The sequence below is a fragment of the Loxodonta africana genome, chromosome 17, assembly GCF_030014295.1.
Source record: "Loxodonta africana isolate mLoxAfr1 chromosome 17, mLoxAfr1.hap2, whole genome shotgun sequence".
Taxonomy (NCBI): Eukaryota; Metazoa; Chordata; class Mammalia; order Proboscidea; family Elephantidae; genus Loxodonta; species Loxodonta africana.
In genome coordinates, this window is record NC_087358.1 from 66,778,831 (window position 1) to 66,797,037 (window position 18,207).

General features: G+C 39.6%; 1 protein-coding gene across 4 annotated transcripts in view; it reads left to right on the forward strand.

Moving 5' to 3' along the window:
• LRCH1 (leucine rich repeats and calponin homology domain containing 1) overlaps positions 1 to 18,207 on the forward strand; it is a 250,924-nt gene that overhangs the window by 191,359 nt on the left and 41,358 nt on the right. For 3 of the 4 annotated variants that reach the window (XM_064270124.1, XM_064270122.1, XM_064270123.1), the window contains one exon: positions 12,524 to 12,633. In XM_064270124.1, coding sequence (XP_064126194.1) covers positions 12,524 to 12,633 — 110 coding nt within the window. Of the gene's footprint in view, positions 1 to 3,200; positions 3,306 to 12,523; positions 12,634 to 18,207 lie in introns of all 4 variants that reach the window. The other variant, XM_064270125.1, reaches the window with a different exon arrangement.

The window sequence follows — 18,207 nt, forward strand, 5'->3', positions numbered from 1 at the left end:
AAAGGATGGTAGATGTGTGTGTTGTTAAAACAAAAGATGATATTAAGCCAGTAATAGAAATGTATTGAAATTTATTTAATATACGATTTGCAAATCAGGCTAAAATTTTGACTAAAAAAAATGTTCCAAAGAGGAAGGAACTTCCCAAGATTCTTATACCCCATCTTATCTACATTGCCATGGAAACGGGGCCAGAACAGTATTTACATAAAAACAATTTACCCTGAAACACAGCTTCTATCTGATCTTGGAGTTTTCTGTTTTTCAAAACTGACCACGCGTAGATAATTCTTCAAAAGAGCCCTATGCCAAAGGCAAAACAGTCTTTCCTAATTTATCTAGATCCTTTTGACTCAAAGGTGACTTTAGGAAACCAGTTCTCTCAAGGCTTGAGGTTCAAAAGAATATCTCAGGGAGATAGCTTGTGGGTGGGGGGGTTCCCCCACCTCCATGAAACCCAGAAATCTGGATTCCAGCATTAAACTCTGTTCCTCATGTGTTAAATGCAGAACAAATAATGTATTGAGTTTTTCAACCCAGAGAAGATAAAAAAAAAAAAAGCCACCCCTTACCCCACTGGTTCCTGGGGCTCTGCTGAGGGTAGGCTCTGGGAGAGTGGCTCCTTTCTGAGCCTGGTGGGTCCCATGTACTTACATAACAAGATGATCATTTCAAGGCTTGTGTGAGTGGTCAGGCATCATAAAGACTTTTCTGAAAGCATTCTGCTAATATTACCTACTTTTTTGGTTTAATATTAGTATATGCACAAAAGCAAATTATAGCCATGTATAAAATAATGACTCATTTTAAAAAGGACTATGTATAGAAATGTGCTTCTTCTGTTTGTTTTTTTCCATTTATTTCAAGTTCTGTCATTATTTACTTTTTTTTAGGTTCTTTGTTTTTAATCTTTTTGATTCTTTGGTCTTTAGCATACACCCTCTACTAATGCTTTTAAGCAAATTCTATTAAAGGACTCAGATACTTTAAAGTAAAAGCTGATTAGGAGCTCATATGCTGTCTGGCGTCCCAATAAAGCATTTTGGCAACAGCAGAAGTTTCATATACGTATATTTTGAAGAAGGGTACGTGTAGAAAAAGAACAGATACGACACTTTTTTTTTTATTACTGTTTTGCCCTTTTATCTTTATTTTTTTTAATTGTGGTGAACACATGTGTAACAAAGCATATGCCAAAGGTGACTCTTTAAAAAGGAATTTTTTTTTTTTTTAATTCCCGGAGCAAGTTGTTGATTGTGGCCAGGTATAATGGTTTCCCAGCATTTTGAATGGGCCCTGAGGCAAAGGCATTTGAGAAAATGCCTTGGGTGTTTCAAACGCTTGTGGTATTTTATGGAGAGCCAAACAGTACATGAAATAAGGCTCAAATGCTGGGCACCTCAGTTAGAGCACTGAGCATATGTGGCCCAAGCTGAGCAGTGGGCCCTGAGGTTGGCTTCCACTTCCACAGCATCAGGTTGGTGCTGGGAAAAATGGGGGTCAGTCCAGGCACCGCTCCCCTCATCCAGGCCTTCACTGACAGGATGCTGGGAACATGGTCTGTATACAATGAGGACCTCCGATTGTGCTCCCTGACTTTCTCCTAAAAGGCAGTTGTACACCATTTAAAAATGTTTTATCAAGCAAATTAAAAGTTGAATGAATCTCCAAAGAACAATATTATTTTGAATACACATTTTTGCAATTCAGTTCTAAAATTGTTTCACTGACTTTTTTATTCCTTTTATAGATTCCAAACGCAGCTCATCAAAGTTAGGGCTTACAGTGTACTTGCTCTGTTAAACAATTTCATATTCTTTGTAGTGGTGAAAAAATAAATGGAGTATTTACTTTACACAGCAGAAAACACAGACCATTTCCTCTCAATGTAGAAATTGTACTGGTTATTGAGAGCTCTGTCCCCTTTATTGTTGTAAATAATACTAATTTATCTTCAGAAATATTAGGTGAAATATCAGAATTTTATAAAACTAGAATGATAAATTGAGATTGTTTCATTTTATTTAATAATTTCAAAATATTACAGTATGTATTTTTTACATTTTCTGGGAAATATGTATATAGTAATCTTAACTGAGGATCATATGGTTAAGAAAGACAGAAACCATTTTTGATTGTGTAGTCTGGAACTTTTAAAAGCCAATTAATTTTTATTTTAAAATTAAGTATGCGAATTTATGTGATTTCTGTGTTATATATAAAAAATAGCAAGTAGGAAGAATTTAGATTCTGAAAGTTGGCTGATAATTTTCTTTAAAGAAATGTTTTTGGGGGGAGGGATATTCTTTGATTTACCCCCGGAGAAACAAAATTGCATGCACCCAAATATTCATTCCTAAAACTACATGTATTTATTTTACTAGCCCTGCCTGGTGATTGAATAAAAAATTCTATTAGTTATCTCCTGAACACATGAAATTATTATATTTAATCCAATAAAAAGATGTTACCGTTTTCATAAATGACCAGCTCAAAAGCGCTTGAAATTGATTGAACATCTTTTGGTTAATTGGGTCTGTTAAGAAAAAAAAGAACTCTACCAGTGTCAAAATTGTTCTTATATTGACCAGTATCAAAGACAGTATCGAAAGGTCTGTATGTCAAAGGGTTGAGGAAAGAGTTGTCTAGATTCAACTACCAGTAAAGCGTGCCAGGACAGTTAAAGATGTCTTTAAAGAGAGATTCTACATTTCCTTGGGGAAAAAATCATGAATGATAAATACTGATTCTGTGATAATTTTATTTCCAGGTAATACACCTGTATTAAGCATTGTCTTACGTAACCAAACTTTTTGTGTGAAACTATTTGCTAAGAGTGTTAATTATTGGAAAGTCTTTGAAAAGGGTATCTCATAGGCCTTTTGCTTTTTATCTACATAATCTATGGGCACTCTTTCTTTCTGCCAATTGACATTTGCACAACTATTATGATTAACAGTTATTAACTGCATGCAGAGTATATGATTGATAAGTACTAATACTCACTTTTATCATTCTTTTTATTCCATGCACCATCTTTCATTCTTCTCCTATATTGTACATTTGAAATTAATCCCATATAAATGAAACCCACTTCATTTCCATGCAACCCTTATGCCATTTGTGCAATGCTGCTGCCCTTTTGGTTTGTCCTGGTCCTTGTGCAACTGTACGTGGACTGGCTCTCTGGCTACCTGCAGACCCAGGCCTCACTCTTCCTCCTATCTCCTTCAACAAACTTACACAGGCACAAACATGGGACAGCTCTAGCTACAGCGTTCCATCTGAAGGAGACAGTGACAATGGTAGGTGGCTTTGTACGTATCCTTCAATTTGCTCATTAATCAGCCAGTGGATAGACTGAACGCTGGTTTCTGTGCGGCTGAAGATGGAGTATGTTCAGCTGCGTGCTTGGTGCAGGAGATCCTGAGTAGGGTCCAGAAAAGTGCATGTGGGCTGCTCTTATAGCAGTTTTTCATACTTGACCTATTATCTTGAATATTCTGAATTCTGGGGAGGAATTGGAAATGATTTCTGCTCTATCTTTTCTGCTAGGGTTGTTTGGTTTGTTGCTTGTTTTCAGAGATTTGGGGTTTGTGTATTTGGGTGATCTCTGCTTGCTCCTGCACCTGAACTAAATGCATTTAGAATTTGATCTTTTAGTCTCTATGCCTACCATGTAAGACTTTTCAGGTAATTAAAAGGCACCTTGTCTGATCCTAGAATGTTGTACTGAAAATAATGTTATGCATCGGGGCAAATTTAAAAGGGGAAATTACTTGTCTTCTCTTCTTTTTTTTCAGACATTATTTGCACATTTTGACTTTTGTTACTTTCTTGAGTGTAAGTTCATCTATATTCAAGATTTTTGGCCTGAGATTCAAATGTGCAAAGAACACCTAGCCAGAATTAATATGGATATCTTTTAAACTGTGCCATTAAGTATCTTAAGTAGCCTAAGAGATTAAAATAAATATAATTTTTTTGATCTAATACCACATATATGTTAATCTCCATTCTAGTCTAATGCTAGTTTAGATTTTAAACATTTTACTTCAAAATACAAAGTGGCAGAAGTAATGTTAAATGGTGCGGAGTGTGGTTATTGGGACAAGAAGTGAATGTGAGGTATAACCACAATGCAGATACAATGGGAAGATACGGTCTCTGGTAATATTTTTTATCTGAATATGTCATATGTACCAGTTGCCATCAAGTCGATTCCAACTCATAGTGACCCTACAGGACAGAGTAGAACTGCCCAACAGGGTTGCCAAGGAGCAGCTGGTGAATTCCAACTGCCAAGGTTTTTGGTTAGCAGCCGAGCTCTCAACCACTGCGCCACCAGCGCTCCGTGTCATATGTAATACATAGGAAATAGACACTTTAAAAACTTGCTGTGATTCCTGGTCAAAATTCAACCAAAAATGCTGATCCAATTTCCTTATGTAAAAGGATAATGTATACTTTGGAAGGTCAATTATAAAAGGAAATTTAATATATGTGTATACTTCTACATTTTTTAACTGAAAAATAAATATGATTGAAAACAGCAATAACAGTGACGCAAAAAGCCTCTCCTTATATCATCTTATTTTAAATTCTGAAAGTTGAAGAGGGGCTAAACGGAAACTTTGTTGATCAACTTTTCCTTTCCATAAAAATAAAAAGAAAGGGGGAGGCATTTTTGTTTTTTGGAAAGCTTGGCTATTTCTGGGTCTGGGATGTTGTTTAAGGAAGTAAAGGCTGGAGTGAAAGATTTATGTGTGATTTGGTATTTCCTTAGGCATAATATCTGAAACTTAAAAGACTTTCTTTTAAGCTGGGAAAGGACTAGACATCTTATGTAGAAACAGATTTTTATCTTTATAGATTAACGGAGGAAACCCTGGTGGCGTACTGGTTAAGGGCTACGGCTGCTAACCAAAAGGTCAGCAGTTCAAATCTATCAGGCACTCCTTGGAAACGGTGGGACAGCTCTGCTCCGTCCTATAGGGTCGCTATGAGTCAGAATCAACGCGATGGCAACTCTCAGATGTCTGATCTTTACTGTGCCGACATTTATCCTACAGATGTTTATTGAGGACACGATGGACAAACTACTAATCCAAGTCTGCCTTCTTTTTATTAAAACCCTAAGATATCCCTGGAAAATAATCATTGTGAAATCTTTCTAAAAATAAAATAACCTTGCCATACTTTTTGGGTGTTTTTTCTAGGAGTGAAAATTCCAGGAACTGACGTACAGCTATTACGCTGCATCACAGTAATAATCGAGGGATTGTTTTCCACATTCTGGGGCCCAGTCCATCATGTCCGATGTTTGGTGGTTGTCGTTTTTCCCTATTTTGATTTTTTTTTCCTATAATACGCCCTGGGCAGCAGGTAGTTTTCGGCTTAGGAATGTTCTTTACAATTACTTGTGTAGCTTTCTAGATCTGATTTTTCGTGTCCATCTTCATTCTCTCTGGGCTACATTTTGCGTTGTGATTTGAATACTTTTTTAAAAATTACAGTTGTCGTTGTTACTTGTCTTCAAGTTGACTGCGACTCATGGCAACACCATGTACAAGAGAACAATCCGTTGCCAGGTCCTGTGCCACCTTCATATCGTTGGTTTGTCTTAGCCCATTGTTACAGCTATTGCGTCAGTCCATCTCATTAAGGGTTTCCCTCATTTTTGCAGACTGTCGACTTTTATCAAAAACATGACACTCTTCTCTAGCAAATCTTCTTTCCTGATGACATCTGGCACTATATCGGACAATGTTCTGTGGTGATCCGTAGAGTTTTCATTGGCTCCTTTTCAAAAGTAGATCACCAGCCCTTTCTTCCTAGAGTATCTTAGTCTGGAAGCTCTGCTGAAACCTGTCTGACATGAATGACCCTGCTCGTATGTGAAATATTGGTGGCATAGCTTCCGGCATTATAGCAACACGGAAACCACCACAGTACTGCAAACTGACAGCTGCGCTGTGTGTATCCACAGATACGAGGGCTAGCGTTGCAAGAGGAATGTTCTTGCCTATTTCTCTTAAGCAGGAGATCCTACTCAATATCTATCTGGCAATTCAAAGCTAATTACCACATCAGTTTTCTTTCCTTATATTTTTTCCATTATCCAATAGCCACAGTTACCTCTTAAACCCAGTGCCATCGAGTCGGTTCCGACTCATAGCGACCCTATAGGACAGAGCAGAACTGCCCCGTAGAGTTTCCAAGGAGCACCTGGCAGGTTTGAACTGCTGACCCTTTGGTTAGCAGCCATAGCTCTTAACCACTGCGCCACCAGGGTTTCCACAGTTACCTCTTAACCTTTGTAAATGGACAGCATCTTACTACCAACTCAACCCCACAGAATGTAACTTGCCTTCCATTGATATTTTTTTAATTCTTTGCTATTTTTGGAGCCCTGGTGGCATAGTGGTTCAGAGCTACGGATGCAAACCAAAAGGTTGGCAGTTCAAATCCACCAGCAACTCCTGGGAAACTTTATGGGGCAGTTCTGCCCTCTCCTGTAGTGTTGCTATGAGTCGGAATTGACTCAACAGCAATGGGTTTGGTTTGGGGTTTTGTTTTTTTTAACTATATTTAGTAAAGTTGGCATTTGTATACCTTGTTTACTGTCTTGCTTTATATTAGCATTTTCCTTTAATTTCAGTTCTTTTTAGTATTTCATACCAAATATATCTCACTTTAAATTCCACATTTTCTCTAGAACTCATTCTGCAAAGAGATTTTTATGAATGGTAAACTAACTAGAAAGTTCTTGGGAGTTTGAATTCCCACATCCCCAAAGTTCTGCCTCGTACTGTGGCTGAGAAGCACATGGAAGTGTGGATGTAGGTCTTTCCACCCTGGGACTGGAGAGGGCACTTCCACCTCAGTTTCTTCTTAACTTGACAAAACGTAACTTCCGCTGTTTCCCTTGCTCTTGTCTTCTCTTCCTGCTCTTCATTTGTCCTTTTCACCTTCACTTTGAAGGTAAGAAATCCTTCCTCTCTTCTTTTGAATAATTTTCACTTTTTCATTTGCCATGAATTGATGAGTACTGATTTACACTGATTTAAAGTTTGTCTTTAAAATATCACCAGAGACTGGACAGACCGGCCTTGGGCCAGTTTCCAGGTATTTCACTAACTCATTACAATAATCTTGTACCACAGGTGTATTTTCCCCTGAGGAAACTGAAGATGTGAGAGGTGTTACAGTAGTTCCTAATGCTGGCTTCACATTAGAATCAGCTGGGTGTTTTTAAAACTCTAGGTGCCCCTCCCTATACCCAGAGATGCTGATTTATTTGTTCTAGCCTAGAGTCTATGGGGCAGTTCTACTCTGTCCTATAGGGTCGCTGTGAGTCGGAATCGACTCAACGGCACTGGGGTGGGGAGAGTCTAGGCACAGAAAAGTTTTTTTAAAGCTCTTGATGTGATGTTAATGAACAACCAGGGTCGAAAGCCACTGGATTAGGTAAATTGTCCAAGATGACAGAGATGAAGTTTGAACATTTTGAGGGCGGGGAATGTGTCTAGTTCATTCTTGGACACCAGAAGGGAATGAATGAATGAGCTAGTCAGATTTCTAATTCCCATTAGCCCAGACTGAAAGCCCAGGATATTTTTTCGAAACCAGCATACTGCTGCCCTGAAAAGGGAGGCCAGGAAGCTGACATGCCCTGGAATTTTTGTATGTTAAACGTGACACCCATTACAGGTTCCTAACCTTAAAGGAAGCCACTAAAGAACTCAATCTGGCTGCTAACTGAAAGGTCAGCAGTTTGAATTCACCAGCCGCTCCTTGGAAACCCTATGGGGCAGTTCTACTCTGTCCTATAGGGTCATTATGAGTCGGAATTAACTCGATGGCAATGGATTTGCGTTTCCGGTTTTTTTTTTTGTTGTTGTTTTTTAGTGGTCTTTTGGAAAACATATTTCCACAGAGAAATCTCTCATTGAGTTAAATTTAGGTCATGAATTTTAATACTGTAGTACTGATGATTTCTGTGTGAAGGGTGGCTTCATGTAATAGTTATAAATAGCATTTCAAGCAATTTTCAGAGCAGTGGACGCTGGTTGCATCGCTGAAAGCTATTCTTACAACAATTAGAGAATTGGTTTCTTGTGCTCATCTTCAAATCACTAGTCAACCAACCAGTTGATGCTGAGTGGATTCCAACTCATGGCAGCCCCACGTGTCAGAGTGGAATTGCACTCTGTAGGGTTTTCCGTGGCAGTGACCTTTTGGAAGTAGATTGCCAGGTCTTTCTTCCAACATGCCTCTGGGTGGACTCGAATCTCTAACCTTTTGGATAGTAGCTGAGTGTGTAACCCTTTGAGCCACCCAGGGACTCCTCCAAGTATCTACTGAGTGTTTATTATGCGCTAGGCATAGTGCTTGTTATTGTGAATCCAGCTCAGCAAGAGACAGACAAGGCCTTTTCTTTTATGGAACTTTTATTTCAGAGTCTAATGCATTTAGACCTGGAAACGCAGCTTTAAGAAATTTCTCATGAGTGGACAAATTTAGATAACTGATTATCAGGGTAGAATGATCTCTGCAAAGATACTGTCTGAATTGAAACGTCATTGAATGAGGGAGTTTTCAAAGCAGCTGTTTCATGTATTCATCTAACAAGCTTATCCTGCCCAGCACACTGCTTTGTGACAGGGGTGGGTTTGAGAGTGGGGTGGGTGGAGAGCACACACTGGAAACACAGACAGAATGAGAGAATGTATCTATACTGTCAGGTAGAGAGTGATGTGTGTGCTGTAAGAGGCACAGATAACAATTTTGTAAGTTCATTAAAAAAAAAAAAGTTCATAGGAGACAGAAATTACTGCCAGCTCGGGGGTGAGGATGGGGACGAGAGTGGAGGAAGAGGTAGAGATAATGGGAAAACCAGTCGAATCTGACCTGTACCTGCAAGAAAGAAAACTAAACTTGGGGGGGTGGGTGGGGAACAGGTAATAAAATCAGAGCTACCTTTTGATAGCTGTAGTATAATTTATTCTGTCATGTCAAACCTACAAAATAAGATAATCACTGTCATGTTCAGTGTATTTATTAGCCTAAAGGAGTATTTAAATTCTCAAATATTCTAGAAGAGTCATAGGATTATAGTCATGGTTTCCAATAATTTTACGTACGTTTGAAGTGGCCGTGTGGAAACACCACAGTCCAAGTGTGTTTCAACACTTTTTAATTGCTTGACACTTACACAGTGAATACCCAAGCAAGCACTTTTATGTTTAAGGCACAAAGGAACTTAAGATGAAAAGGGAGGCCAGGAAGTTGACATGCAAACACTACTGCAGGATCCTGATACCTCACGCAGGGCTCCAACAAGGCATAGGTACTTGAAGGGTGTGCTGTTAAACAAAAGCTCACGATTCATTTAACTTCTTGACATTTTTGTTTTCGGAATGAAACCTGCCAGTAAAAACATATTGAAAATATTAAACAGTCTGTATTAGATAAGACTACCCCCAGAAAAAAAAAAAGCAAAGGAAAATACAACCTCCAAAGAAAATACTAGATTTGTGTAAACAGTGTTGGGGCGCCCCTTGCTGGCTTATGTGTGTATTACTCATTTCTATCCACATTCCTTGGCTTTTTGGGTAAATTTAGTTGACCTCTTTCCTTTTGGAAACTCTGATGGTGTAGTGGTTAAATGCTATGGCCGCTAACCAAAAGGTCGGCAGTCCAAATCCACCAGGTGCTTCTTGAAAACCCTGTGGGGCAGATGTACTCTGTCCTGTAGGTTTGTTGTGAGTCAAAATCGACTTGATGGCAGCGGGTTTTTTTTTTTTTTTTCCTTGGGGGTGTGGTGTGGATTTGTTCTATATTTTACATTTAGGTATACCTTCTGGTGGCTAATCTTAAATGAGTAGTTTCTGTGTGGCTTTATATGGTGAAAAAAAGAAAAAATTGCTGTCAAGTCGAGTTCAACCCATGTGTGTCAGAGTGGAACTGTGCTCTTTAGGGTTTTCAATGGCTGCTTTTTTGGCAGTGGATTGCCAGACCTTTCTTTCAAGGCACCCCTGGGTAGATTCAGACTACCAACCTGTCACTTAGTAGGTGAACGCTTAAGTGTTTGCGCTACCCAGGAACTCCTTCTGGTATAAAAGCAAGTTTAACATATTCTTCAGTTTCTTCCATGCTTCTTAATTTGTCCGACTTTACCTTACTTCCCAGTTTTCCTCTGCTGGCCTTACTTGAAGCAATCGGTCTCACTTCCTCTGGGGTCCAGCTTTTTTGGGCCTTGATGGCAGCCCTTCTGAGACATGCCTTTGACTCTCTTTGCCTGTGACATCCCGGAGTGGGTCTGCAGCAGAGGCCCTGCCCGCAGACTGACTCCTGCTTGAGGCTCTAGAAGGCATTAAAACGCATTAGATCATTCTCTTTCTCCATTTGCTTGGTCTTAACTGTAAGTCTGGGGTTTATTCTGTTGCTTCAACTTTGTAGTCTTCCATAGAGCATCAGAATGCTGATTTCAATATGCTAGAACCAATATGGAGCCCTGGTGGTACAGTGGTTAAGAGCTCGGCTGCTAACCGAAAGGTCAACAGTTTGAGCCCACCAGCTGCTCTTTGGAAACCCACTAGAGCAGCTTTACTCTGTCCTGTAGGGTTGTTACGAGTCAGAATCGACTGGACGGCAACTGGTTTGGTTTTGGCTTTGATTAGAACCAATTGGGAAAGAAAATACTGAAATGGGAGAGATATACTACAAGTCACTTAGTAAGGTGGTTTGGCTCAGAGGTACAAACTGAGATTAAAATGTCGTAATTGGGTGAGGATAATTGATTATATGGTGTGGACTCAAATCTTTTTCTTCAAAGAATTATATTTGTAAACCAGATTTAATGTTTGAGCACCCAGTAAATGGAAGAAGTCTCCAAAGAGCCACATTAAGACACGTTCATCAGGATAGAATCAACATCACGTCCTCCTCCTAGTCTACATTTCCTAAATTGTGGTGATTGACACTGTTAGAATTGCAGTATGCCAGGGCATCTTTCTATTTGGTTTTGATCTCTAAAACTGGAGTCCTTTGCCTAAAATTTTTTGTAGAACTTTTCCTACTTCCCCCAACACACACCCAGGCTTAAAGTCCACAGGACAGAGGAACCAAAAACCAAATATGGCTCAGAACAGCTCCTCCACCCCATCTTGTGTGTATAGGAAGTCGACAGCTTTAATAGGTTAAAAACTTCAAGGAAGATAAAAATTCAAGTTTAAATCAACCCTGGGGCTTGTGTCTTGGTAAAAATTAAGACCCTTGCTATAAAATATTGTGTATCTTCTTTATTAGTCTTTAAGATATGTTATCCTGCGGGTGGGGGATCCTTCACCGGCTTAGAAGCATCCATCTTCTCTGGGGCAGGAGGCTTACTCTGCTATTACTTCCTGTTCTCGTAGTTTTAAGAATCTGGAGCCAATGATGATCTCTTAAACTGCCTCTGATCTTGCCAGCCTTTCTAAAGAAGAGTCCGTGCTCACCTCTAGAAGACTTAACTTTTTGAATACACTGTCAGTAACATGATAGAAGGCAGGATTTTTCCACTCCGCACTTAAAAATGCAATACTGGCTATCGTTACTCAGCTCTTAACCTGGAATGTGAAAAAGTCATGCCAACAAAGGCATTAACCTGTGCGTATTTTTAACACGTGGAGAATTGTAGCATCTTCTTACATAAAACAAATTATCTGAATTTAATGAAAGGGTTGTGAAATGTGCAATAGAAATGAAAACTTAAAATGAAAGCAATGGGGAAGTGAGAGGAGGGACAGCCTTCAGAGAAGGGGCCTGGGACAGTTCCAGTGAGCACCCAAACCCTGCCCTGGATCCAGCTTATTATCACCAAAAAAACACAGCTAGTTGGTCTATACAGTCAGGATAACTTAAATATACCAAAAAAAACCATTGCTATCAAATCTATTCCAACTCATAGCGACCCTATAGGACAGAGTAGGACTGCTCCAGAGGGTTTCCAAGGAGCAGCTGGTGGATTTGAACTGCCAGCTTTCTGTTTAGCAGCCTGAGCTCTTAACCACTGTGCCACCAGAGCTCCTAAATTAAATATTGCATAACTGAAATACAGGTAACTTAAAATATAGTCTTCTTTAAAAGCCAGTTGTTGTTGAGTCGATTCCGACTCATGGCAGCCCCATGTGTCTCAGAGTAGAGCTGCTCCATAGGGTTTTCAGTGGCTGATCTTTCAGACGTAGATCGCCAGGACTTTTTTCCAAGGTGCCTCTGGGTGGATTTGAACCCCCCACCTTTTCGTTAGCAGTCAGGTGCGTTAATCAGTTAATCATTTGCACCATTCAGGGACTTCATAATGTCCTTTAGAATACTCTAATCAAGCTTTCCTTCTCAGGTAGGAATGTCTTTGTTTCCACGAAGTGGTGAGTGAATTATTTGGGATGAATAAAGAAACTGTTTCATTTAAATATGAGTAGCCACATATGGCGACCTGTAGAAGGTGCTACATAAAGCCTCTTTTTTCTTTATATTACAGTATTTCTAAGACCTCAGAGAAATTTGGAATCTATAGACCCACAGTTTACAATTCGGAGGAAAATGGAACAGATGAGAGAAGAAAAAGAACTGGTGGAACAACTCCGTGAGGTACCCAAGAAATTCTGTATAACTGAATAATAATTTTCAAAATTGAAGCAGCAGTCTATTTTTTTAAATAGACTTTGAAGCATTGCATACAGACCCAGTTTCAGGTCACTTACTGATTGTTTGGTATTGGGCAAGTCACTTCTCATCTCTGAGTTTCAGTCCCTTCATCTGTTAAAACATAGTTCCAGTCTACCTAGAGTGGTTTTGTGAGGAATGTATGAGATTATGTAAGTGAAATACTTAATAACCAAAACCAAGTCCATTGCCTTCCAGTTCATTCTGAAGGATAGTGAAAACCCAATACATATGTATAAATGCTAGCATCATTTCAGGTCATTTATGCTTTAAAGTAGTGCACTGTCATTTACTTGTTGTTGTTAGGTATCATTGAGTCGATTTTTGACTCATTGCGACCCCCATAGGGTTTTCTTTATGGGAACAGACCGCTAGGTCTTTCTCCTACAGAGTGGCTGGGTAGGTTCAAACTGCCGACCTTCCGGTTAGCAGTCGCACAATTAACCGTTGCTGCACCAGGGGCTCCATGTTGTTTGTTTACCTAGTAATAATATTCCATTAATTTATAACAATTTTCAGTTATCCTTACTTTGTACCCCAGGTGAGTCAGAGCTTTTTAATCAGTCACATAATAGGCAAACCATGTGAGCTCCAACCAAGAGTGATATCCTGTGGTGGATGGCCTGGAAAATTTTAAGCTTGGTGACAGCAGAGACAATGTCTTATTCCTGTTGAATTTTCAGTCACAGCACAGCTCTGGTGGGCATCTAGTTGGGATTTGTCTGTCCTCATGACCTTTGTATCTAGTTAGGAAGGTCATATATAAATACATGAAAGGTCAGATAACAGTACAAGGTTGAATCGCCAAGGAAGAAGACATTGGTATTAATTATTAAAGGCAGCACATTATGAATTGCTACATAAGCTCTTTAAGTTCAAAGAGAGGTACCATCGCCATGAACTAGAAGATTATAAAAACCTTCTTGGAGGGGGTTGGCTTATGCTAAATCTTCACATTTCACAAGCCAGTGTTATTGAGGGCTACTGTGAGCCAGGCAGTATTTTAGGTGATGGGCAGGGAGAGGGGATATAGGAGAGAACAAGAAAGTCCCTGTTCTTAGGAAGCATATAGTCTATTGGGAAGAAACAATAAATAACAAGGAAAAATGTTAATATACTTATTTCAGACAAAGAGAAATGTTAATATAACTATTTCAGACAGCAATGAGTTCTGTAAATGAGCAATGCATCCTATAAATAAAACTAAATAAAAAATGATTAAAAATAAAGTAAAATATGATAGACCAGCATCTTTATTGTTGCAAATGATACTTTATACAGCAAAACCTGTGAAAGCTGAAGCCTGTGTAAGGCGGAAACCTGTCAGAGAAGGAAAACGCAAATATTTTCCACTAGAGAGTGATAGAAACGTGGTAAGACTGCACCCTGTTAAAGGTGGAAAACTTGCAAGACCCAGAAAAACAAGGCAGTCCCATTGAGTTTTGGCTCTCACAGATTGCACCATATTGCCCTCTATTTAGTGGAAGATATTTGAGTTTTCCTTCTTTGACACGTTTCTGCCTTATACAGGTTCCAGCTTTCACAGATTTTACTGCAGAAAAGTATAGAATGATCATTACGTGACACTGTTACATGCACTGATTTTCACGTGCTTCCTTTATTGCAAACCACCAAATTAAGTCCTTCCTTCTTAGGACTTAATTATCTGTTTAAAAGGACCTTCTGTTGCAAAACAGAAACTTTTATTTGAAACTTTAAAAACTGGTTTCTCTACTTCCTCTTCCAGGAAGATGGGATAAACATACTTTTCCCTAGTCCTCCCACTAAATACAATAATTAAAAAAAAAAAAGCCTATGTGGTATGTATAAAGCAAGCATAAGAAAACTCTGGAAGTAGAGAGATAAGGCAGACTGCCTAGGGACCTCAGGACTCAAGGAATGATGCGGTGCTAAGTTCCTTGGGTTTTCTTTCAGCTTCATATATTCCAGACATAGAGCAAATGAAGCTGCAACTGAGAAACACCAACCCAAAACGAATACCAAACCCACTGCTGTCAAGTTGATTCTGATGCATATCGACCCTAAAGGACAGAGTAGAACTCCGCCATAAGGGTCCTGAGGTTATAAATCTTTTACAGAAGCAGATTGCCACATCTTTCTCCTGAAGAGTGGCAGGTAGGGTTTGAACTGCCAACCTTTGAGTTAGCAGCTGAGTGCTTAATCTCTGTGCCACCAGGGCTCTTGAAACACCAGCAGATGCAGACCAAAAAAAAAAAGCCCCAAGAAAAGTCTACTCTCTCTAGACTTAGCAAGCTGCTCATCAAGTCAGAAAACTTTTAATCCATAACTGCTTTACTCCAGCCAGTCATCACAGAAAAAAACTATGGCCCCACCCCAGCTTACCAGCAAAGGCTGAGTGGCGAACTTAGACTTCTTCCCTCACGAGAATGTAACAAGGACCCCTTCTGCGGTGATGTCAGAGATTGCCAAGTCAGGAGCCAGAAATTTTATCCCCACTGTCCAGTAACAAGCAATCTCCAGCCCTGCCCACAATGGCAGTGGAGACTGTGATGGGACCCTAGATTTCTACTCCCAACCAACAGTAACAAGGCGCTATCTCCTCCCCACTGGGATGGTATCAAAGGAGACCAAAGAAGAGTCAGGACCTTAATCATTGCCCAGCAGTAATGAGGTAGCACCCACCACAGCGTCAGTGGAGAACAGCTGGAACTCTAACCCCCACCCGGTAATAACAAGGAGCCTCTCTCTCAGGGCCCAGTAGAAGCTGAGTGTGAAACTTGGACTTGTACCTCCACCTGGCAGTAACAAGGAAGTGCCCCTCTTCCCTTAGAAGTGGTGTCCAAAAGAAGCCACCTAAATTGGAAGGTTTAAATAAGATCCAGAGTCTCATAATGTGATATGGAAATATTAGGGTTTCAGTTGAAAATCGCTCATCATACCGAGAACCAGGAAGATCTCAACTTGAATGAGAAAAATCAACCATTAAATGCCAATGTCAAGATAGAAATGTTAGAATTATCTGAGAGATTTTAAAGCAGCTATGACAAAAGTGCCTCAATGAGCAATTATGAATATGGTTGAACCAATATGAGAATTAGAAAGCCTCAGCAAAGAAATAGAATGTACAGAAGAATAAAATGGAGGTTTTAAAACTGAAACATAGAATAACTGAAATAAAAAGCCAAGAGGATCACCTCAACAACAGAAAGGAGGGGACAAAGGTAAGAATCAGTGAACTGGAAGATACAACAAGAGAAATTACCCACTCAGAACAACAGAGAAAATAGACTGAAAATCAGTGAATGGAGGCTCAGGGGCCTGTGGGACAGTAACATAAGATCTAACATTTGGATCACTGGAATCCCAGAAGGAGAGGACAAAGAAAGAAGAACTGAAAAGTTCTTAGAGAAATAATGGCTGAAAACTCCAGATTTGGCAAGAGACATAATAAGCCTATAGATTCAAGAAGGTGGGTGGATTTCAAACAGAATAAACTCAAAGAAATCCACACCAAAACACATCATAATCAGACTTCAGAAAACTAAAGACAAAGAAAAAAAAAACCCTGAAAACAACAAGAGGGAAATGAAACCTTACCTATAACGGAAAAACAATTTGAATGAAAGTGAATTTCTTACCGGAAACCATAGAGGTCAGAAAAAAGTGACACAATATTTGTCAAATGCTGAAAGAAACAAACTGTAAACTCAGAATCCTCTCCCTAAAGAAGATATCCTTCAGGTATGAAGAGGAAATCAAGACATTCTCAGATAAAGAAAAACTAAGAGAATATGCCGCCATATACCTGCCCTAAAAGAATGGCTGAAGCAAGGAAGCTCTCTAAAGAAAAAGCAAATGGTAAAAGAAGGAACCTAGGAACATCAGGAAGGAAGGAAGAACACAGTGAACAAAATTATGGGTGAACACAATAGACTTTCCTTCTCGTCTTGAGTTTTTAACTTTATGTTTGATGGTTGAAGCAAAAATTGTAACACTAATGGGGTTCTAAATGTATGTAGAAGAAATATTTTAGACACTTACATTATAAATAGGAGGTGGTGGTAAAGGGAAGTAAAGGGGGTAAGGTTTCCAAATTTCACTTGAACCAGTAAAAAGGTGACACCAGTAAAAAAAAAAAAAAATACAGTAGACTGTGGTAAACCAAAAAACACCAAACCCGTTGCCATCGAGTCGATTCTGACTCATAGTGACCCTATAGGACAGAGTAGAACTGCCCCATAGAGTTTCCAAGGTGCACCTGGTGAATCCAAACTGCTGACCTTTTGGTTAGCAGCCCTAGCTCTTAACCACTACGCCACCAGGGTTTCCAGACTGTGATACCCATGTTTATAAAATGTAGTACCTAGAACAACCACTAAAAAAGTTGTACAAACAGATACACTTAAAAATACTATAAATAAACCACAAGGAAATTCTAAAAAATGTTCAAATAACCCACAGAAAAGCGGTAAAAAGAAAACAGAGAGAACAAAACAGGACACAAAAGTAAAATGGCAGATTTAAGCCTTAACATATCAATAGTTATGTTAATGTTAAATGTAAATGGTCTAAATATGCCAATTAAAAGAGAGTCTGCTGTTGTTGTTCTTAGCTGCTGTTGAGTCAGCTCCAACTCATGGCAACCCTTTGTAAAACCCGTTGCTGTCGAGTCGATTCCGACTCATAGTGACCCATGTACAACAGAATAAAACACTGCCCAGGGCAGTGTCATCCTCATGATCACTGGCATGTTTCCGTCCATCATGGTGGCTGCTCTGTCATTCCATCTCACTAAATGTCTCTTTTTCCATCATTGGGCCTCTGCTTTGCCAAACATGATGCTCTTCTCTAGCAGTTGATCCCTTCTGATGGCATGTTCAAAGTAAGCAAGTCAGGCTATTCCGTTTGGAAGCAGATTGTCAGGCATGTCTTCCTGGTCTGCCTTAGTTTGGAAGATCCACTGAAACCTGTCCACCATGGGTGACCCTACTGGTATTTGAAACACCAGTGGTATAGCTTCCAACATCATAGGAACTTGCAAGCCACCACAGTACAACAAACCAGGTGGTAGAAAAGAGAGATTGTTATTGTTAGGTGCTGTCAAGTTGGTTCCGACACGTAGTGACCCTCTGTACAACCAAACTAAATGCTGCCCGGTCCTGCACCATCTTCACAATCATGGCTATGTTTGAGCCCATTGTTGTAGTCACTGTGTCAATCCATCTCATTGAGAGTCTTCCTCTTTTTCACTGACCCTCTACTTTACCAAGCATGACGTCCTTCTCCAGGGACACATCCCTCCTGTGTCCAAAGTATGTGAGACATAGTCTCGTCATCCTTGCTGCTAAGAACCATTATGGTTGTACTTCTTCCAAGACAAATTTGTTTGTTCTTTTGGCAGTCCATGGTATATTCAATATTTTTCTTGAGCACCATACTTCAAAGGCATCAATTCTTCTTTGGTCTTCCTTATTCATCGCCCAGCTTTTGCATGCCTATGAGGTGATTGAAGACACC